The 22,907-nt window shown below is 47.6% G+C and overlaps 1 protein-coding gene across 1 annotated transcript in view; it reads right to left on the bottom strand.

The window, feature by feature from the left end:
* LOC147457865 (VASCULAR-RELATED NAC-DOMAIN 6) overlaps positions 1-22,907 on the bottom strand; it is a 72,562-nt gene that overhangs the window by 1,509 nt on the left and 48,146 nt on the right. The window contains exons 2-3 of the mRNA XM_086512648.1: positions 646-781; positions 367-458 (exon numbers count right to left, since the gene is read on the bottom strand). Of these exons, the coding sequence (XP_086368774.1) occupies positions 367-458; positions 646-781 (228 nt within the window). The remainder of the gene's footprint in view (positions 1-366; positions 459-645; positions 782-22,907) is intronic.

Here is a 22,907-nt window from a genome sequence, read left to right as displayed (position 1 = left end):
TTGTTTCTATAGAGAGGAGATTGTCCTCCTCTTTCTTCAAAACTACAAGATCCACATCTTCCACTACTTGCTTTTATCAACAAGTTGTCCACCCAGGTGTAAGGCCAGAGAACAACAGCTTAAAAGACTCCCTGTAGCTTCATGCAGGATACTAGAACCTCAAGGCTAACCTATTCTAATACTCAAGAATCCCAATGATGTTAATATAGCTTTGCCATTCAGATGCTGAAAAAGATATATTTGCAGTAAACAGTCCACCATAAACAAATACATTCAAAAACGCTCAGGAAAAAGAAACGATGAACAGGAAGAAGCTTTTTGCAGTAAATTTTGAAAAGGGCAATGGCACAAAGCTCCCAGACAAACCTTCGGATAGATTCCATGCGCATTCTCTGGACAATTCTTGCTGAGATGACCTTCCTTTTTGCAGAGAAAGCATAACGCAAAAGTTGTACCCCCTAGAAACACCATTAGGTAAAATTATCCATGTGAATTCTTGTATATATGATCTTTAACAGCTAGAAGCACGTCTACAGTACCAATGAACATCTATTTTGCATATTTATATAAAAGAGAATCGGCTAAACATGAATAGGACTCTCTAACAATAAGTCAATCATAACAAGATATCAACCATATACAGACCATTCTTCCAGGGTTCCTTGCACTCTGCTAAGCGATGTCCAGAGCTTCCACAATTGTAGCACTTCTTTTCCTCTTCATTTGATTTGTTTGGACAGTTTTTCAATGTATGGCCCAATTTTCTGCATTGTAGACAGACCTGAAATGTATACATTAGCAGCAAGGATTCACGTGAGAAAACATAACAGACTACAAAAACATAGACATCAAATGGAAGATTCATAATCTCTTACAAAAAGAAACAAAACATACTGCAGCTTAAGCATAAGGTTGGATGTTTGTCTGCTTGTGTGACAAGGGCAAAATACTAAAAACTTTTTGTGCTTTGAACTAACTATTACTGTAATATGAAGCCTTAGAGAGGGAGTATCAATTTCTCTGATTCAGTCAAACATAAAGAGACCTCCAAACATGCGTTTCATTCTTTACATTTACAAGATCTCAGCTCCATAAACCATTTGTACGGGTGCAATGTGGCCATTTTTGGAGCCTAGGACTGACCTCTCACCCATGGTGGTCCTCACCTTTGTTAGACTTACACCACTCTGCTGCTTCACACGTCTAGGACATGCATGTACGGCTAGTGTGCCTCCGGGCTGGCCACCCTTTGCATATGCATTTAGACTGCACTGTCCGGCCGCCCACCTCTGAGCCGGCTGATCCTGACGCCAAGACCACCACAGTTAGCCGTAATGTGACTTTCATGGAGCTTTTCAGCACACCTGGAGAGGGGGCAGCATCCAAGCCTATACCTTCCCTACCTCCTCCTCGTCCACCTCCTACACCTGATCCTACCCCTATCCCTGTTCCTGTCCCTGTACCCTCTACACCCCAGCCAATTACTTCACTCGATCATGCCATGTCAGATTCTTATTCTGTTGTGGATGACGGTTCTCCTTCGGTGGAGGTGGTCCCACCTCGCAAGGAAAAGTTAGTACCTGGTTGGCTCTATTCTACGGTTTCTTCCTCTGAAGTCACAAAGTTACCAGCACCACCAGACCCCAGCCACCCTCGACGTTCAAATCCCCCGCAGGTACAGGTGAATTCGGAGAGGTTTCACATCAGAAATCTCGTCCGATTCAAAGGGCAAGTAGCCCTACAGGTGCGGGAGCTCGAGGGCTTGCTACGGATGCGACCGGCACGCAAAACGGAGCCCGAAACAGTGAATTACTGCCTATTGTGTATTTTTGCAGGTTTAGGGTTTTGGCCCTAAACGGACCCTAATACCCCCAGGAGGTTCGGGGACGCGAGGGGACCGCTGTGCAAGTGATCTGGCGCATTTTCGGGGCTGAAAACAGAGAATTCAGCGTGCTGCAGATTCTCGCCAGGTTTTGCAAAGTGCCCGTATGCGTCGGGAAAGTCATTCAATGCGTGGGAATACTGACTGTGAAGGGTCCTAGTACACTTATGCTAGAGAAATCGGGCCGGAACAGTTGAAATTCAGCCAAGCTTGTGCGGGGCAGCTTGTAGGGAACCACAGTGTTTATTCCCTCTTTTAAACAATAAAGAAATACCGAAAGGGGCGCCTAAGTTAGGGGCCAATCTGGTGTCGGTCTTCTCATACAGGTGCATTCTAGCGGCCTGTATCCCTTTCCCCTTTGTTGTGTCTTGAAAGTACAGGTAAAGTGGGCGACAAATTAAATGGGTGAAAGCAAATAAGGTTTAAGTCTAAGGTCTACCGCCCTTTTTGAAAGTACAAGCCGGTTTCAGGATGTCACGTGACACATCCAACCCTATGTGTCTATGGACAAGCTACAGCATGACCAGGGTTCAGTTCAGTTAAGTCAGTCTAGAATAGGAAGTGATCTGACACTTTTGTGAGTTTGTTCGCAGACCGTGCATGTCCAGACACTTAGATTAGATGCATATCCTCGGGTTGCACACAGCATGATCATCAAATTCCAGTCAGAACCCATCAGTAGCATTTTTGCAATGCATAGACCTATTTTCCCTATTTTTGACATTTTTCACTTATTATTTTTAAGTGACTTTTGTTGGGAACTGGGTAGGGCAATTTGCATAAGATAATATATAAGGAAACCAGAGCTAGCACTTCCTGGCAAAAGAGGCAACAGGAGCACTCGCTCAACAGGTAACTTCTCAGTAGAACCTCTAGATGCCCTAGCGTTTTTGCTTTACAGCAGAAAGCTAGCGTGTTTTACCAGATGAGCAAGCGTTTTTGCTCTTGCAGATCCCTAGCGACAGCAGACCAAGCAGAAGCCCCAAGGTTAGCAGATTCTCCGCAGCAAGACCATTTTCAGCCCTAGCGTTTTTGCATCTGCAAGACACTTCAGCGTTTTTGCAGATCTTCACGACGGAATCCCCACAAGCATCAGCGTTTTCAGTTTTCAGTTTTCAGCATTTAGAACCCGCAAAAGAAGTCCGAACCTCGTAGATCTCACCTTCCCGCAGCAGTTCCTCGCCGCACGGTGGGATCCATCGAAGTTTGCAGTTTCAATCCGGAAAACGCAGATTTCAGCATCTGCATTTTCAGCACGTCGTCGTCACATCATCGCCATCGCCATCGTCATCGACATAGAGTCAGAATTCAGCAAATAAAGATTTGCAGATTTCAGCCTTTAGCATTTTCAGATTTCAGCCCGTCTCGTCGGCGTCCTCATCGTCGTCGACATCGTCGGCAAGTCCAAACATTGTAGAGATTTGTGCAATCATAAGTAGACCCCTCTCGCCATAGAGAGTGGGGTCTTCGGAGGAGGGTTCAACAACATTCTGGTGTCGTATTCTTCTCTCTCTATCTCTCAGTCTCAGTACCTTCATTCACAGTGTCATTCACTTTGTTTGTGTCCATTGCACTCTCTCACTAAAGGAACGGAAGGCTCTCCCTTCCGTAAGTAAAAGGAACCCTTGAGCACAGTTCGGAGCACTCATCTTGAGCAAAGTTCAACATTCACTTCCGCTGCACTTTACAGGCACACACACACACACACACAGAGAACACATCATGTCGGATCCCAACCACACTCAAGGGCCCCCTTGCTCTGTTGCCAAAGCAATGCTTGCTTCAATTACTTGCACAAATGCTGATACAATGGTTAATGTTAAATACTGATTGCTCCATGGTGATGATCTGCAAAAACGCTAGATGATGATATTGATGAAAAAACGTTAAGAGCTGATCTGATGCAAAAACACTAGCTGATCTGGTGCAAAATTGCTTGAGGGAAAATGCTAGGGTATTGTTGGGTACTAGGTATTGTTCTTCTGATGCTTCCATTGGGGATGTCACAAACTGGTGACGTGGCTGCTAGCTGTCCAGTACACACACACTCCTTCAAGCATGGACAGTCCCACGAATTCCGGCAGAATTGATGACGTGGCTGCAGTGTACGGAGAGGCCCGTTAAAAGCGGCGCATTCTACGGGACTGGCTGACATGTGGCACGCTATAAGGACATCCGCTTTTTGCGGCGAAATTTAGGGCAGTTTTGGGCTGTTTTTCTGGCTACGCAATTTTGCAAGAGAAAGCAGTGAGAGAGCTTTTACTTTATTTTCTCTCAAGAGAGAGCTTGTGAGAGAGAGAGAGACAGGCTTTTGATTTTGAAGCTTTTGGGCTTTGCTTTTAGCATCCCTTGTAAGTTTATTTAATGGTGGTTTGAGCTCTCACTTCTCAGAGCATCTGGACGCAGAGTCAGTGAGAGTGAGTCCGACCACTCACTTGTACTTTTGAGTTGCAGATTAATACAAAAAGAAATACCGAAAGGGGCGCCAGTCTTTGGGGCCAATATCTCTAGGCGCGGTGTAACCGGCCTGTATGATCCAAAAAGGGCGGTAGACTTTACTTTAAACCTTGATTTAGCTTTCACCCATTATTAGTCGTCTATTTTACTTGTATTTTCAAGACACAACAAAGGGGAGAGGGATACAGGCTGCTAGATTGCACCTGTATGAGTAGACAGACACCAGATTGGCCCCTAACTTAGGCGCCCCTTTCGGTATTTCTTTATTGTTCAAAAGAGGGAATAAACGCTGTGGTTCCTACAAGCTGCCCCGCACAAACTCGGCTGAATTTCCACTGTTCCAGCCCGATTTCGGCAGCATAACTGTACTAGAACCCTTCACGGTCAGTATTCCCACGCATTGACTGACTTTCCCGACGCATACGGGCACTTTGCAAAACCTGGAGAGAATCTGCAGCACGCTGAATTCTCTGTTTTCAGCCCTGAAAATACGCCAGATCGCCTGTACAGCGGTCCCCTTGCGTCCCCGAACCTCCTGGGGGTATTAGGGTCCGTTTAGGGCCAAAACCCTAAACCTGCAAAAATACACAGCAGGCTGTAATTCACTGTTTCGGGCTCCGTTCCGCGTGCCGGTCGCATCCCTAGCAAGTCCTCGAGCTCCCGCACCTGTAGGGCTACTTGCCCTTTGAATCGGACGAGATTTCTGGCGTGAAACCTCTCCGAATTCACCTGTACCTGCGGGGGGATTAGCCGCTAGCTAATCCAGTACCTGTGCAAGAGGCTCTTGCCTCGGCAATCGCGCATGAACCCACACAACTGTACATTGGTCAAATGAAGAGCCCACTAGAGGGGCATAACATACTGCCAAAGGGGAGAGAGAGGGCAGTGCGTAGCGTGCAGGGCATCACTCCTGGCACCGCATTGTGCATAAGAGGGAAAGCAAGCACTCCATAGCTCTTAACCTGTGACAAAATCTGAAAATGAGGCTCTCTCCTCTTCAAATTCAGCGCCACTTCTTGTTGCATAAGGCAAGTGCACCAGAAGGTGCCACTTGGCACTTTTACAAGCATTTTCCCGTTTCGGGGTTGCCGCCTAAAAATATCGCAACCGGTTGCCCAGTTGACTTCACGGCAGAGTAAGAAAATGTTCCCTTTGTCATTCCGGAGGTAATGACGCCAACACATTTTCAGGTCCCAAAATAGCAGTTCCCTAAATTTTAGGAGATGCTGCCATTGTATCTTTCTAGGTCATCCGACCCTCTTTGTACACTGCGGCCACATCCAGAACTGAAATGTAGCCTCTGTAGCAAAGGATTCCACTTTGGCTACTCAATGACCCCACTTGGCTAACCATAGTCCTTGTCCAACTCTAGTGCTCTCTTGCCCTCAGGCCTGGACTCCCTCTGGACAGTTCCACACTAGCTATGCAATGCAGGGCAGTTAGATTTCCCGAGGGGTGTTTCCAAAAAGTGAAAGTAAATAGATAATAAGAAAGAAATCAACAAAAAGGATAGATAGTAGTCACACGCTGGTGACACGCGGAACTTCGCCGGTCGAATCAATTGTGAACTGTGAACTATGTTGAAGTGAATTCTTGTGGTTTCGCGGTAGAATCTCGACTTTGTGTGTCCAAGTCTGTTACAGTGGTATCAGAGCACAGCCGATTTCTCTTCTACAAGAAATCCGATTCTTTTTACGCGGTACTTATGGCTTCAGACAAAGATCAGTCGACTTCCTCTGCATCCGAAGATGCGGGAAGAGATCACAACGAAGATTCACGCGAGTACGGCCCACCTCGGCCTACTCAAAGTCCGAGAGTTTAAGGAAGGTGGACAGTCAATTAAATTTGACACGTTGTCACAAGACGGGCACCACGTTCCAATAGAAAAGAACAGACTGAACAGACTTTAGGCACTTCAATAACAATTGAACTGAAAGAGAGATACGACCCACGACACGGAGTGGCAGAATTCCACCCCAGAGAGTATTGGCCCCGAACCTTGGCGTCCCTTTCGGTATTTCTTTATATTGCATCAACAAAGTACAAGCCAATACTCCAGACTCTGCACCTTCTCTAGGAAGCATGCCAGAGAACGAGCCCTTAGCACATATTTAAAGGCCCTTGGCCTATGAAAAGCAGTTTACATGAAAAGCCTTCAAACTCAAAAGCTTCTGGTCCCAAAAGCAATGCCAAAAGCTACCAACGTAATTTACGGAAATCCATACAGCCTGCCACATCATCAACTCGGGTAATTTTCGAAAATCTGCCACGTCATCAGCAGCTACGCAATTTCTTGTGTGTGTGTGTGTGTGTGTGTATGTGGGTCCTGCTTTATTTCCTTTAGGTCACTTGGGGCCCCATCGGACGGGGTCCCCTTAAGTTGGTAGGACTTCTTCTGTTACTTGTTCTTCTTAGGGTTTAGGCCCCTCGGCCGGCATTTGCAAGTTGGCTCTATTCTTCGGGACTTTGATACGTCAGCAGTTTGTGACATCTCCCCTTCTTGAAAGAGAGTAATCGTCCGCGATTACAGCATATCTCAGGTTATCTCAAAAAAAATTCCAAGGGACATTCCGAGTGACAATCAGTTTGCTCTTTTTGTTAAGGAGTTAGCTTCTCCTTTCGGCTCTTTTGATCAAGGAGTTAGCTTCTTCTTTCGTCCAAATCGGAACTCTTGATATTCCGGCGTAGTAAAATTAGCCATCACACCCAGACCGTACACGGGTGTCTTAATGCACTAAAATTACATACCCAGGGAATCTCATCCTGTAACAGACTTGGACACTCCAAGTCAAGAATCTACCGCGATAGCACCAAATAACCACTTCAAAACAGTTCACAATTTACAATCGATTCAACACTGGCCCGGCGGAGTTCCGTGCCTAGAGATATTGGCCCCAAAGACTGGTGCCCCTTTCAGTATTTCTTTTTGTATTGATCTGAGTTCAAAGTACAAGAGTGTGGCCAGGCGCTCACACTCAGACTCTGCGTCCAGATGCTCAGAGTTGTGAGAGGCCTGCTCACATATTTAAAAGTACAAGGGTTGCCAAAAGCAGAGCTCCAAAAGCTGAAAATCAAAAGCTTTCCCATAAAGCAAAGGCTCTTTCTCTCTCTTGCTTATAAAAATAAAGCAAGTGCCAAAAATCGTCTTTTGATTTTCAGCTTTTGGAGGCCATAAACCTACGCACTAGGAACACACATCAAGCACATGTACCAATCGACAGTCACATCACAGGACATCACTTGACATCACATGACATTCAACATTCATTCGGATCTTAGACCATGATTTATCGACAATGTAGTTAGCAATCACATCTAAATCCAGTCAGGACCTCATAGATGCCCGATTGACTAACCCCTATTGCAACCATGTCTATTCGAGATCATTTAGACCAAAATGCTGCAATCATTTCGTCTATCAGTTCCTGCACTTAAAAACAAGTCGAGAACAAGTCAGTTTAATATTTTTCGAAATTACATTTCATAAAGTCATCGAGCATAATATTGTCAGCTCTCAGTATCCCTGAAGCTCAAAGAGACATCAGTGACTCTAGTATTCAAAAATCGAGGCATCTGTTGACAAAGGAGTGGAGTAACTCCCCTCTTGTGCAAACCCACTGTACCATATCTCCGGCCAAGCTGAATTCTGGGTTCCATTTGGAGTAGACTATGCTAAACGAAAAGCTTCAAGGTAAAGATTCACATTCCGAGGAATATCTGCTAGGTCTTCCTTCTCCATTCGCTTCGCATCCAATGCGAAGTAGGTCTTGAATTTAACCAAGAACCGTCAGTTCGCTTAACTTCTTTCTTTCTTTCTGTGCCAATTTCTGTTCTGGAACGAGTATCTGCTCGTTTTCGTCCATTTCGGGTTGCACATCTAGCTTCCCATCATCAGGCACATCGCCTTCAAAAGCCTTCAAGAGACTCACATTAAAAAAACATTGTGAATCCTCCCAAGTATTCTGGAAGCTTCAGTCCAAAGGAGATATTATTTATCTTTTCGGAAAACTTGGAAAGGTCCACACTATGTCATGCTAGGCTTACAAAGAAGCCGCTCCTTTCCCTTTTGTTTTCTTTCTCTGTCGTGCCTTCCCATAATGTAAGAGCACCCAATTCTTCTCCTTCAATTTCAAATCGCAACAATGGCGATCTGCTGCCTTTTTCTATCTTTCCTGAAATTTCTGTAAATGCTTCCAGACGAAGTCCCTCGTGAATTGGTCGGCTTCAAAGAAAAATCTTATCTTTCGCGCTAAGGAAGGGTAGAACCTTCGTAGCAAATTCAAAAATCTCAAATGGCATCTTCCCCATCAAAGAGTCAAACGTGTTTCTGTAGGCATATTTCACCAAAGGTAAAAACCTTTCCCAAGTAGTCTTCTGATCCAACCAAGAAGACTTCAACAAATCCAGTACCACAGAATTAGCAATCTCTGATTGCCCGTCAGTCTGCGGATGGAACAATGACGAGAACTGCAACCGCGTGCCTATGTTCTCCCAAATAGCCGTCCGAAACAAACTCGTGAACCTGGGGTCCCTGTCGAAGACAATCGTCTCAAGCATGCCATGTAATCTAAAGACCTGGGCAATAAACAATCGTACCTACGCTGTGTTCTCGAGAGATGAAATCCATTGTAATACTTTCCCAGGGGCGGTGGGGTATGGGCAAAGGCTGTAACAATCCCTGTGCTTTATGCCTGTCAAACTTGACCTTCTAGCATACCAAGCAACTGCGCACAAACTCTTCCACATCCTTCTTGAGTCCCACCCAAAAGAAATATCTCTACCCCTTTCATGGTGATAACAATGCCGCAGTGACCCGTAAAAGGCGGACAGTGACAGTCAGTCATAACCTTTTCCCTCGACGACTGTGAAATGCACAACATGGTTTTCCTCATCAAGTAGCCATCCCGAATGGAATATCCCGCTACTGTCTCACCATCCCGCATCCGTGTGAAAACGTCTGCAAAATCCGGATTTGTGGCATACTGGTCGACCATATCCTCAAAGCTCCTATAATGTATCGCGGAAATAGCCAGAACCAACGACTTCCGAGACAAAGCATCTGCCACCAAATTCTTCTATCCCTACAAATGGACAATCTGGAAGTGAAACTGTGACAAGATGTTTGCCCACCGCATCTGCTTTTCTGATAGCGGCTTCTGTGACAAGAAGTAGCGTAAACTCTAATGGTCTGTAAAAACAATAAAATCTGCTCCGAGTAGGTAGTGCCGCCACTAAGTAAGAGCATGGATAACCGCCAAAAGCTCTTTCTCATAAATATGTGCTGTCAATTCCGGTCTTGAGAACAATCGGCTCTCGTAAGCAATGGCATGGCCTTCTTGCATTAAGACCACACCCAGACACGACCACAAGCATCACAATATACTTCAAATGACTTCTGCAAGTCCGGCAAAGTCAAAACTGGTCCCGTAGTCAATTTCTCTTTCAATGTCTGAAAGGCAGTCACCTCTATGGGTCCCCACGAGAAAGGTACTCCTTTCTGTGTCAAGATATGCAAAGGAGAAGCAACCTTTGCAAACTTTCGAATGAACCCCCTGTAGTACGAACACAATCCCAAGAAGCTTCTAACTTCATGGATATTCTTCAAATCGGGCCAATCACGAATAGTCTCTATCTTGGCCAGATCCATTTGCACTCCTGTTGCTGACACAATGTGTCCCAAAAAGTGTATCTCTGGTAGGAAAAATTCACTTTTCTTCGCATTAATCACTAACTTGTGATCTCGTAATGCCTGAAAGACTTGAAGCAAATGATCTCTGTGTTCTGCCTCATCCTTGGAGAAAACAATGATATTATCAAAGCAAGTGCCAACAAATAGCCTGTACTCTCGAAAAATCATGTCCATCATCCAGTTCAATGTCGCAGGAGCATTGGTTAAGCCAAAAGGCATCACCAAAAACTCAAATAGCCCAAAAGTCATCCAAAAGCCTGTCTTGTAGACGTCTTCCAGCGCGATTCGGATCTGATAATATCCACTCTTCAAATCAATCCTGCTAAAACACGGAGATCGTTGTAATTTATCGAGTATATCATCGATCCTAGGAATCGAAAATCTGTTCTTGATGGTGATTTTGTTGAGAGCTCTATAATCGATGCACATTCTCCAAGATCATTCTTTCTTCTAAACCAACAACACTGGAGAGCAATACGGTGAAGTACTAGGCTGGACAAGACCCTTTTCCAAGAGGTCTTTCACTTGGTTCATAATCTCTTCGTTCTGGGCTCGGCTCACACGATAAGGTGGCCGGTTCGGTGGTGTGCTTCCTGGTATCATATCAAAGTATAATCTTCAAGACGAGCGGGTGGTAACTTGCTTGACAGGTCCTCTGAAAAGCAATCGGCATGAGTGGAAAAAATCTTGGCGTTCTTTTGTTCAGGTCAAAACATATTCGACCTTCATCCATCGTTCAGTTCTCTCCCAAAAAAGTGAGTAAAGAAACTGAAGTTCATCAAGTACAATCTCTCTGCCCTTCATTTGTCAAAGTCACTTTCTTAGCCCGGTAGTCAACCACGGCGTTGTTGTTGTGATACCGAGGGATTTCAAGTAGAACGTCACAACCTTCCAAGGAAAATACGTAAAACTCCTCGTGCCCTAAACACCCCTGTCATTGCAAACGAAGTTTGCCAATGCTCGGTATAATGGCAACATCCCGTCCGGGTGCCACTCGAACTACCTTCGCTTGTGGCCTCAACCTATCGGACGTAATTCCAAATCGAGCCGCCAATTCCAAGTGAAAAGAAGTTGGCCTTGGCTCCTTCAAAAGAGCTTCATGATCTCTCACTTTGCCCCAAAAGCGGCAAAGTTTGTACTTTCATTCATTTGATTCGGTTTAGGCCCCACGCAATTTGGTACCAGTTCGACCATAGTCGTAGACTTATGCTCGCTGCTGATGTGCTAACCCCATCGCTCCCACCCTCCCCCCAACGCTGCCGCTGCCCCCCCCCCCGCGCACGCTACCCTCCTCAGCTGGCTGCCTCCCGCCCCCCCCCCTCGCCTGCCCTCAGTCCCCTGCTGCCCCCCCTCGCGCTGCCCTTATCCCTGCCCGCCCGCTCGCCCCCAGCCCAGCTGCCGCCTCAGTCCCCCGCTGCCCCCCCTCGCGCTACCCTTATCCATACCTGCCCGTTGCACCCCCCCCCCCCCCCCCCCCCCCCCCCCCTCGGCCTTGGCCCGCTAGCCCGTCCGTGCGGTTCCTCCGCATCGACAACTCTCTGCAAATCGACACCTTCGGCACCTGTTTCATTTCTTTGGAGCAGTGGTTGGCGCGCCGAATTGCACCGCCCACCCGTCGTCGCCACCTTCTTACGCCACAACAGTAGACACAGATGAAGACTCCAGCTTCACCACAGAGGGACTCGCCAGAAGCCCCCTCGCTCGAGCCCGCTGAGTCCACCATTCGACTTGCTCTATCGCCTACAGAGCAAGCGAGCCTTGTCGCTGAGGTAGAGAGATTGCAGGCGACTTTGGTCATCTGCAAGGTTCTCCGCACCCGACCTAGCAGAGGAGAGCTGCGAGACCTTCTCCAGGCCCGCCTTCTCGCAGAGGTGGACAAGATCTTGGATGTCCAGATTCTCGGACGGGGGTACTACCAGATCGAGTTCGAGACCTCCGAGATGGCTTCCAAGGTCATTGCTATGAGTCCACTGGCCATCCGAGCATCACGCGCCCACTTTCGACAGTGGCGACATGGTTTTGACCCGACTTCGGACATGCTAGTAGAGGAGGCAGACATCCCCATCTCAGTCTGCTTTCCGGGTTTACGGAGGGAGTACTTACCACTTCTCTCCAGGATTGGCTCTGCCATCGGGACTGTCCTGGAGTCACCTCGCACGGCGGCATCAGTAGCTGCCAAGGCGGCTGGCATTCCCTCAGTTCAAGTTTTGGTCAGAGATACCCACACGCTCCCGAAGGCCATCCTTCTGCCTCGAGTGAGTGGGGGTTGGTTTAGACAGAGTGTTGAGTACTCGGGTCTCCCGAACCAGTGCTTCATTTGCAGACAGATGGGCCACTTAGCGAAGGCCTGTCCACGGAGGAGGCCTCGACCTACACCTCAGCCTCAGCCCCAGCCTGCCAAGGCTGGGCCGCAGCCACAGCCAGCGGTGCAGTGCACAGATTCAGAGCCACCCTCCGACCCTGGGGCTCCAGCGGAGGAGGGGTGGCAGCAGGCCCGTGGCCGTCGTCGCCAGGGGCCACAGCGACAGCATGGCCCTTAGAGTGGCCTGCAGGTGCCTACTCAGCAACAGTGGGTTCCCACGGGGAACCGTTTTGGCCCTCTTGAGCAGGAGGAGCCCCCTACGCCAGCCTCCACCTCCACTTCACCCTCGTCAGCTGCCCCACCTTCAGAGTTCCCCTCCTCCTCCTCATCCTCCCCCCCGCCATCTGCTCCCGCCCACTCCCCTCCTCGCCCATCTACTTCTACCGCCCCACCCCGCTTCTCTTCCCCTCCGTCCCCCCCTGCTCCTTCTCCCCCCCCCTCCTGCTCCAGTTCCATAGTCGACTCGGGAGACTGGTCCCTCGCCGACGGCTAGGAGATCTCTTGGCAGCGCCTTTACCATGAGTCGCCTAGCGAGAGAGGGTCTGCCCTTCTTGCGACCCCCTCTGCAGATTCAGACTTCTTCCCTTGCACCCATCCCCCGTGGTCTGACGAGCATTGCCCTCTGACGCCGCTGGGATTTCTTCGACTACGGGTTCGCTCGCTTTCTCGGCGATTCCGTAGCAGACCACGAGGCAGCATGCTTCAGGGTCCACGCTTTGTTCCTCGCAGCTAGAGGGGCAGAGGCCTTGGACTCAGTAGTTGGTTTCTCCTTCCCCCTCTGTGGCAGGACCGAGACAGAGTGGTCCCTCGACTCAGTGGTGGGATGGTTGCATACACAGGTTCTCGAGTTCTCTCACCACATGGATGAACTTGGAGTTACAGATTTGCTGCAGACTTTGTGGCCACTGGCCAAGTTTGCGGTGACACCCCCAGACTCAGCAGGATGTAGGCACATTGTGGTGTACTTTTTTGCTGATACGCAGTGTTTGCCTTGCTATGTATACATTCATGAGGACTCTTGGACAGAGGAGGTTGCTTTACGCACGGCTCGCTCTACCTGGGCTTGGGCTAGGCACTCACTGCAGTCTCGCCTATCTAGAGGACGCTCGGATGCGGATTACTCCCCATCCAAGCCAGCCTCGAAGATATCCCGACTCGCTGCTGCGACATCATCTGTTCTCTCTCGTTCCCCATGAGGATCGTCTCGTGGAACGTGCAAGGACTAGGTGGGCCCCAGTTTCAGCGACAGCGGGGCCGATTGCGTCAGGAGCTTCAGCGCTGCCTTGTGGGTGGAGAGATTGATCTCCTCATGCTTCAAGAGCACCATTTGTCTGAGAGCCGCATTCGGCGTTGTGGTCAGATTTTGCGTGGACGATATGACACCTTTTGGTCAACTGCTTTTGGACCTGGAGGTATCCAGGGTGGAGTATGTATGACTATTGCGGACTCATTGCAAAAGGCCATTGTGGGCAGAGGGATTATTGTGCCAGGCAGGGCTTAGTAGATCACTATGCAGGTTCAGGGTGGCCTTGTGGGCTTCCTGAACATCTATGCGCCCAATGCGGCGAGTGCTCGTGCAGAGTTTTGGTCGCAGATTGTTGAGTCTTTGCCGCATGCTGACCATTGGTGTGTAGGAGGGGACTTCAACATGTTGGAGGACCCTTCTGACAGGATTGGAGACAGCCATGCTACTGTGCACGGAGTGGAGTTAGCAGCTTGGGAGAGGTTTTGTTTGACTTTGAGGGTCTCGGATACATGGCAGCACTCTGGCTTTGTGAGGCCTCCAGAGAGTCTTGCTTTCTCTAGATCGGACCGCAGAGTGGGAGGAGTAAATCTATCACGGATAGATCGCTTCTACACTAGTGATCACTTCAGTGACTTGGGGGGATCAGTGGGCATCCTGGCAAGGACATCCTTCTCGGACCATGCACCCGTGATCCTCACAATGGCAGACAGGCAGAGGAGTGGGAGCACGATGCTTCGCATCCCAGAGCGGGTCTTATTGGACTCAGCACTCAGAGAGCAGGTAGAGGCTCTCCAGAGGGCATGGACAGCCAGGCTCTTCCTACAGACAGAGTGGCCTCAGGCCTAGCTCAACTTAGCCATTTTTTTCTCCAGGAGTCTTTGGCTCGACGGGCTACAGCGAGAGAGGAGGAGCAGCGTCTCAGACGAGGCATTGCTTCACTACAGAGGATGCAGGAGCAGCATCCAGACAGTCCATGGTTGGAGGAGCAGTTACAGCAGGCTCGCAGGAGCTTGCTTGCACAGAGGAGAGGCGCCATGAGTTTGCCTTTCACCGACAGGCATCTCAGTGGACTCGGGTGGGTGACAGAGTGACAGGTGCTTTCTTTGAGACAATGGGACCTCGGCACTCGCATGCCAAGGTCAATCAGTTGAGGAGACCCGATGGGTCAGTTGTTTGTGAGCCACAGGATATGCGTGCAGTTGCTACTGACTTTTACCGTGAGCTACTGTCGGCTGAGCCCGAGTCAGAGAGACAGGATGCATGCAGGGAGCAGGTTTGGGCACAGATGCCTTGTCTTGTGACTGAGGAGATGCGGCAGAGGCTTGAGTTACCTCTTCAGCTTGAGGAGCTGCACACGGCTCTTAGGGCCCTCCCTCGTGGTAGCTGTCCAGGTGGGGATGGGCTGACTGATCAGGAACTTCCTTTGGTCAGGTCGTGACACTCAGATTGCCCGAGCCATGGTGGCTTGGTCGGTCATCACACTTCCTTGTTCTCAGGGAGGGCTTGGGATCATTGATCCAGCACAGCAGAGCAGAGCCCTTCTTGGGAAGTTCGTCCCATTTCTTGATTTAGCCTCATTGTACATATGCTGCTTTTTTTCACTGGGAGAGTCTCCCCATCATCCTTGTTGTAGCCCTCTCTTGGAGAGGTGGATGTAGCCCTACGGGCAGTTCTCATTAACTAATAGAAGGATCTTTTTCTCAGAAAATTTTTTTTTTGGTACCAGTTCTACTTTTTATCTGCCTTTTCTGCCACGTCTCTTAGCTGCTTTAGAACTTTCTGGCCTTTCTTCATCGTGTTCATTCGGTGCCTTGCTAGGGCACTTCGCGGAGATATACCGAGTTTCCCCGCATTCAAAGCACTTCCCCTCCTTTATGTAGGGAGCCCTCCCTTGACGAGTAAGCTTGGGTCGTGCATCCTTATCTTTCTATTCTGGGTTGCTCTTTCTACTTTCATTTTTAGAAGTCTGTTAGACTCTGTGTCATGATCTCATCTGTGGAGTAGGTCAAGACTGCCAGAGTGAATGGCAAAACCCTGTTTCGCATGACTCATCAACTCCTGAATGGAAGCTGACTTTTGTTCCAAACAGTGATCTCGGATCTCTATAGGAAGACCCAAGGTAAACCGCTCAATCTGTTCCTCGAACGAGATCTTCTCAAATGAAGAGGCGGGCTCCAAAATCTCTCGCAATAAGCATCCACTGTATCCTTCTTGGTCATCCGAAGATGGTTCCAACCAGTTCGTATATCACGTTCATACTCTCGAGTCAGCCAAGAAGAAATAAAAAGCCTCTTGAATTTCAGCCATTTAACTGGCGCAGTCTTGTTTAATAGAAGCGTGGACCACCAAGTTCGAGCATTCCCCATATAGTAAGAGGCAGCTCTCCGGATCTTAGAGTGCTTTGAGTAACGCCCTCCCACGAAAGCGATGTCAAACTGCTGTACAAAAGACAAGGCCTTCCTTAAACTCTCGGACTTTCCTGCTTTTGTCTTCCAGAAAGTCATACTCGTTGGCTTTGTAAAAATTCTTCTTCTTTGCGTAAAAGTTGTCATCAGAGTCCAAACTGTCTGTAGACGAGTCCTCAGTAGAACTGTCAATCACGAGGCAAGATTTAGACTTCATTGTCTGTTTCTTGCCCTTTCAAAAGCGTTGCTTTTTGCTTCGCTTTTTGCCTTTTCGGTCTGCTTCGCTCGAGTAAGATGAGCTAGAAGAACTGTAAGAAGAAGAAGAAGAAGAAGAACTTGGTACTCCTTCAAGTCGAACACGCTTCTTCTGTTTCTTTGCCTTTTCAAATGTCGACTGACAACCCAAATAACCCGAGAAGTCAGTGCCTTTCTTTTGCTTTTTGCCGTGCTTTTTAGCTTTGTTTTGCGCGTCAAAAAGCTGAGCAATTCGTGGATCAACTGAAACCGGCCAGTTCAATCCAAAAAGGGCGGTAGACTATACTTTAAACCTTGATTTAGCTTTCACCCATTATTAGTCGTCTATTATACCTGCGCTATAGTGACACAAGAGAGGGGAATGGGATACAGATGCTAGAATGCACCTGTATGAGAAGACCGACACCAGATTGGCCCCTAACTTAGGCGCCCCTTTCGGTATTTCTTTATTCTTCCAAAGAGGGAATAAACGTTGTGGATCCCTACAAGCTGCCCCGCACAAACTTGGCTGAATTTCAACTGTTCCGGGCCGATTTCGGCAACATAACTGTACTAGGACCCTTCACAGTCAGTATTCCCACGCATTGAGTGACTTTCCCGACGCATACGGGCACTTTGCAAAACCTGGCGAGAATCTGCAGCACGCTGAATTCTCTGTTTTCAGCCCCGAAAATGCGCCAGATCGCCTGTACAGCGGTCCCCTTGCGTCCCCGAACCTCCTGGGGGTATTAGGGTCCGTTTAGGGCCAAAACCCTAAACCTGCAAAAATACACAGCAGGCTGTAATTCACTGTTTCGGGCTCCATTTCGCGTGCCGGTCGCATCCGTAGCAAGTCCTCGAGCTCCCGCACATGTAGGGCTACTTGCCCTTTGAATCGGACGAGATTTCTGGCGTGAAACCTCTCCGAATTCACCTGTACCTGCAGGGGGATTAGCCGCTAGCTAATCCAGTACCTGTACAAGAGGCTCTTGCCTCGGCAATCGCGCATGAACCCACACAACTGTACATTGGTCAAATGAAGAGCCCACTAGTGGGGCATAACATACTGCCAAAGGGGAGAGAGAGGGCAGTGCGTAGCGTGCAGGGCATCACTCCTGGCACCGCACTGTGCATAAGAGGGAAAGCAAGCACTCCATAGCTCTTAACCTGTGACAAAATCTGAAAATCAGCCTCCCCTCTCATTTTAGGCGCCCCCTCTCTGGCAGGAGTAGCAGAATGCTCACAGAGTGCCACACGGCACATTTTCCGACTTTGGGCATTCCCGGCTAAAAATATCTCAACTGGTGCGTCAGTTGACTTTGCAGCAGAGCAAGAAAATGTTCCCTTTGTCATTCCAAAGGTAATGACGTCAACACATTTTCAGGTCCCAAAATAGCAGTTCCCTAAATTTTAAGAGATGCTTTTTAGGAGATGCTGCCATTGTATCTTTCTAGGTCATCCGACCCTCTTTGTACACTGCGGCCACATCCAGAACTAAAATGTAGCCTCTGTAGCAAAGGATTCCACTCTGGCTAGTCAATGACCCCACTTGGCTAACCATAGTCCTTGTCCAACCTTAGTGCTCTCTTGCCCTTAGGTCTGGACTCCCTCTGGACAGTTCCACACTATCTATGCAATGCAGGGCAGTTAGATTTCCCGAGGGGTGTTTCCAAAAAGTGAAAGTAAATAGATAATAAGAAAGAAATCAACAAAAAGGATAGATAGTAGTCACACGCTGGTGACATACCCCCCTCTTGAAATCTCAAACGTCCTCGTTTGCATCTATGTCGTTCATGCTTACAGTCAACACTGATGTATTCAACACCTGTCGACACATGTACGACACATACATGCTCATTGTCAACCCTGGTGTATTCAACACCTCGTCGACTCATGTATTCCCTGCGTGTGAACCCTGTCCCAATGACATAGTGGTAGCTTCGCACTGTGCCATTGCTTTGAGTCACTAACTTTCCAATGACAAAATGGTAGCTACACATTTTGCCACTGTCTTATAGTACACGTTGGATCCCGTAACACTTTCAAGCATACCCAAACCGACAGTTTAAGAATGCAGTTACACATGTACTCTTTAATAGAAGCAATTACTATATCCTTGACAAACTGACAAGAAATACTCACTTCTATAGCACTAACCAAACTTTTGGACATTCCATAAGAGCAATTGCCAAACTGACAATCTGTACAGCTCTAACATTCATGTAACAGGTATTTCATTTGAGCTCACTTTAAATACCATGTACATCATTTGTTTCAAAAGCCATTGTCACACTGACAATCCATGTAGCTCTGAAAATCAAGGGGTCAAGGTAGGTTGCAAATCGAAGGCTTCAAGGTAAAGTGATAACACAGTTGGTGACTCTGCAAGTTCACCTTCTTCCATCCACTTAGCATCCATTGGTGGATAGTTTCTGAACTTTACCAAGTAACGCCTAGCAACGTTGCCTTTCACTTTCCTTTCCTTATGTGCCAAAATCTGTTCAGGGACCAAGATCTCGTCAAGTTCCTCGACTTCCGGCTGATCTTCAGCTGGCATATCTTCTGGCACATCACCCACGTAGGGTCTGAGAAGACTCACATGAAACGCATTGTGAATCTTCCAACTGTCAGGCAATTTCAGCCTATATGCAACATCACTGATTATGTCGAACACTTGAAAAGGCCCATAGTAACACATGCTAAGCTTTGGAAACAGTCTTTCCTTGCCCTTCATCTTCTTTAACCTTGCCTTTTCAAAGCGTAAAAGCACCCAATCACCAAGTGAATATACCACTTCACGACGGTGACGATCAGCTGCTTTCTTTTGCTTTGCCTGAGTCCTTTCTAAGGCCACTTTGACCTTCTTGTACATTTCATCCATGTCCTGAACATACTTATCTGCTTCAAATATCTTGTCCTTTGTATGTAGTATGGGAGGAACTTTCTTGCCACCTTCAACTATCTCAAAGGGTGCCTTGCCAGTTGATGAATGCACTGTATTATTGTATGCATACTCCACCAATGGAAAATACTGCTCCCACTTTCCTTTATGCTCTGACACATAGCACATCAACAGATCCAGGACAGTAGAATTTGCCTCTTCTGACTGCCCATTTGTTTGAGGATGAAATGACAAAGAGAATTTAAGCGTGGTGCCCATATTCTCAAACAAGCCTCTCCAGAACAAACTTGTCATGCGTGGATCACGGTCGCTAACAATCGACTGTGGCATGTGTCACCAGCGTGTGACTACTATCTATCCTTTTTGTTGATTTCTTTCTTATTATCTATTTACTTTCACTTTTTGGAAACACCCCTCGGGAAATCTAACTGCCCTGCATTGCATAGCTAGTGTGGAACTGTCCAGAGGGAGTCCAGGCCTGAGGGCAAGAGAGCACTAAGGTTGGACAAGGACTATGGTTAGCCAAGTTGGGTCATTGACTAGCCAAAGTGGAATCCTTTGCTACAGAGGCTACATTTCAGTTCTGGATGTGGCCGCAGTGTACAAAGAGGGTCGGATGACCTAGAAAGATACAATGGCAGCATCTCCTAAAATTTAGGGAACTGCTATTTTGGGACCTGAAAATGTGTTGACGTCATTACCTCTGGAATGACAAGGGGAACATTTTCTTACTCTGCCGTGAAGTCAACTGGGCAACCGGTTGGGAGATTTTTAGGCGACAACCCTGAAACGGGAAAATGCTTATAAATGTGCCAAGTGGCACCTTCTGGTGCACTTGCCTCATGCAACAAGAAGTGGCGCTGAATTTTAAGCTGGGAGAGGCTCATTTGCAGCTTTTGTCACAGGTTAAGAGCTATGGAGTGCTTGCTTTCCCTCTTATGCACAATGCGGTGCCAGGAGTGATGCCCTGCACGCTACGCACTGCCCTCTCTCTCCCCTTTGGCAGTATGTTATGCCCCTCTAGTGGGCTCTTCATTTGACCAATGTACAGTTGTGTGGGTTCATGCGCGATTGCCGAGGCAAGAGCCTCTTGCACAGGTACTGGATTAGCTAGCGGCTAATCCCCCCGCAGGTACAGGTGAATTCGGAGAGGTTTCACGCCAGAAATCTCGTCCGATTCAAAGGGCAAGTAGCCCTACAGGTGCGGGAGCTCGAGGACTTGCTATGGATGCGACCGGCACGCGAAACGGAGCCCGAAACAGTGAATTATAGCCTGCTGTGTATTTTTGCAGGTTTAGGGTTTTGGCCCTAAACGGACCCTAATACCCCCAAGAGGTTCGGGGACGCAAGGGGACCGCTGTACAGGTGATCTGGCGCATTTTCAGGGCTGAAAACAGAGAATTCAGCGTGCTGCAGATTCTCGCCAGGTCTTGCAAAGTGCCCGTATGCGTCGGGAAAGTCACTCAATGCGTGGGAATACTGACTGTGAAGGGTTCTAGTACAGTTATGCTGCCGAAATCGGGCTGGAACAGTGGAAATTCAGCCAAGTTTGTGCGGGGCAGCTTGTACGGATCCACAGCATTTATTCCCTCTTTTAAAGAATAAAGAAATACCGAAAGGGGCGCCTAAGTTAGGGGCCAATCTGGTGTCGGTCTTCTCATACAGGTGCATTCTAGCATCTGTATCCCATTCCCCTCTCTTGTGTCACTATAGCGCAGGTAAAATAGACGACTAATAATGGGTGAAAGCTAAATCAAGGTTTGAAGTAAAGTCTACCGCCCTTTTTGGATTGAATAGGCCGGTTACAGCATGCCATGATACTTGAAAATATTGCTCATAAACAAGCGTGCCATCTGATCTGGCTTTATCTTCTTCCTGACAGGAATAAAATGAGCCTGTTTGCTGAATCTGCAAATAATGGTCCAAATACCATCGTTTCCTGTCTGCGTTCTCGGAAGATCAAAGATAAAATCCATAGCAATACTTTCCCATGGTTTATCTGGAATAGGTAGTGGTTGCAATAACCCTGGTGCCTTTTGCCTGTCAAACTTGACCTTTTGGCATATTAGGCATTCTCGCACAAAGGCATCCACATCCCTTCTCAATGTAGGCCAATAGAAGAATGTCTCAACCGCTTTAACTGTAGCATCGATACCACGATGCCCTGCATACGGTGGGACATGACTCTCTTCCATAACTTTGTGTCGCAATGGCTTTGTGACACACAATCTGCCATGCATCATCATGAACCCATCTTTGAGAAGATAGTGTTCATGACGTTGTCCTTGCATTAGCTGCTCAAAGACCCTTGCAAAATCTTCATCATTTTCATACTGTTCTCTCATATCATCAAGTGCATGATGATAAGGAATCGACACAGCTGAAATTTGTGGCTTCCTTGACAAGGCATCAGCCACAACATTCTTCTTGCCTTCCACATGCACAATCTGAAAATGGAACATGGACAAGATATTTGCCCATCGCATATGCTTCTCAGATAACTTTGTCTGTGTCAAGAAGTACCGCAAGGTCTGATGGTCCGTTTGGACAACGAAATCTGCACCTAGCAGGTAGTGTTTCCAACTTAAGAGCGCATGAATCACAGCCAGTAACTCTTTCTCATAGACCTGCATGGTCATCTCTGGCCCTTGCAAAATTCTGCTCTCATAGGCTACTACCCTGCCATCTTGCATTAGCACTGCACCAATGCTACTACCATAGGCATCACACTGGACCACAAATGACTTCCTAAGATCTGGCAACACAATGATTGGATCTGAAGTCATCTTTTCCTTTAAGAGATTGAAAGCTGAAATCTCTTTCTGTGTCCATCTAAAGGTGACTGCTTTCTTTTGAAGAGCATGTAAAGGTGAAGCAATCTCAGCGAAATTTCGGATAAACCTTCTGTAATAGGAGCATAGTCCCAAGAAGCTTCGGACATCATGCACCGTCTTCAAATCTGGCCATGACTTGATCGCTTCAACTTTTGCAGGATCCATTCTGACACCATCCTTTGAGACAATGTGTCCCAAGAAAGTGGATCTCTTCCAGAAAAAATTCACTTTTCTTTGCATTGATGAGCAACCTATGACTGCGTAGCTCTTTGAACACAATGGCCAAGTGATGCCTATGCTCCTCTTCATTCTTTGAGTAGACTATCATGTCATCAAAGAATGTACCAACAAACTGCTGGTGTGGACGGAAAATTCTGTCCATCATCCTATTGAATGTAGCAAGAGCATTCGTGAGACCAAAGGGCATCACTAAAAATTCGTAAAGGCCAAACGTCGTTCTAAAAGCAGTCTTGTGCACATCCTCTGATCTAATGCAGATCTGATGGTACCCACTCTTTAGATCTATCCTGCTAAACATAGCTGCTCCTTCTAATTTGTCCATAATATCATCAATTCTAGGTATAGGGAACCTATTTTTGATGGTATTCTAGTTCAGTGCACGGTAGTCGATGCACATACGCCATGAGCCATCCTTTTTCTGTACCAACACTGGAGAGCAGAATGGAGATGAACTGGGCTGAATCAGCCCCTTTTCTAACAACTCCTGTACTTGGCCCATTATCTCTTTCTGCTGAGCCGCACTAACCCTGTACGGAGACTTATTTGGTGGGCTACTGCCTGGCACCAAATCTATCGCATGGTCCTCGGGTCTCTCTGGCGGTAATTGAGACGGTAATGAATCGGAAAAGCACTATACTGTTGTAAAAACATTGACC

This window comes from Adiantum capillus-veneris, chromosome 5, assembly GCF_014529385.1.
Source record: "Adiantum capillus-veneris isolate H3 chromosome 5, ASM1452938v2, whole genome shotgun sequence".
In the NCBI taxonomy this organism is placed as follows: domain Eukaryota; kingdom Viridiplantae; phylum Streptophyta; class Polypodiopsida; order Polypodiales; family Pteridaceae; genus Adiantum; species Adiantum capillus-veneris.
This window is presented reverse-complemented; position numbering and strand designations above follow the sequence as displayed.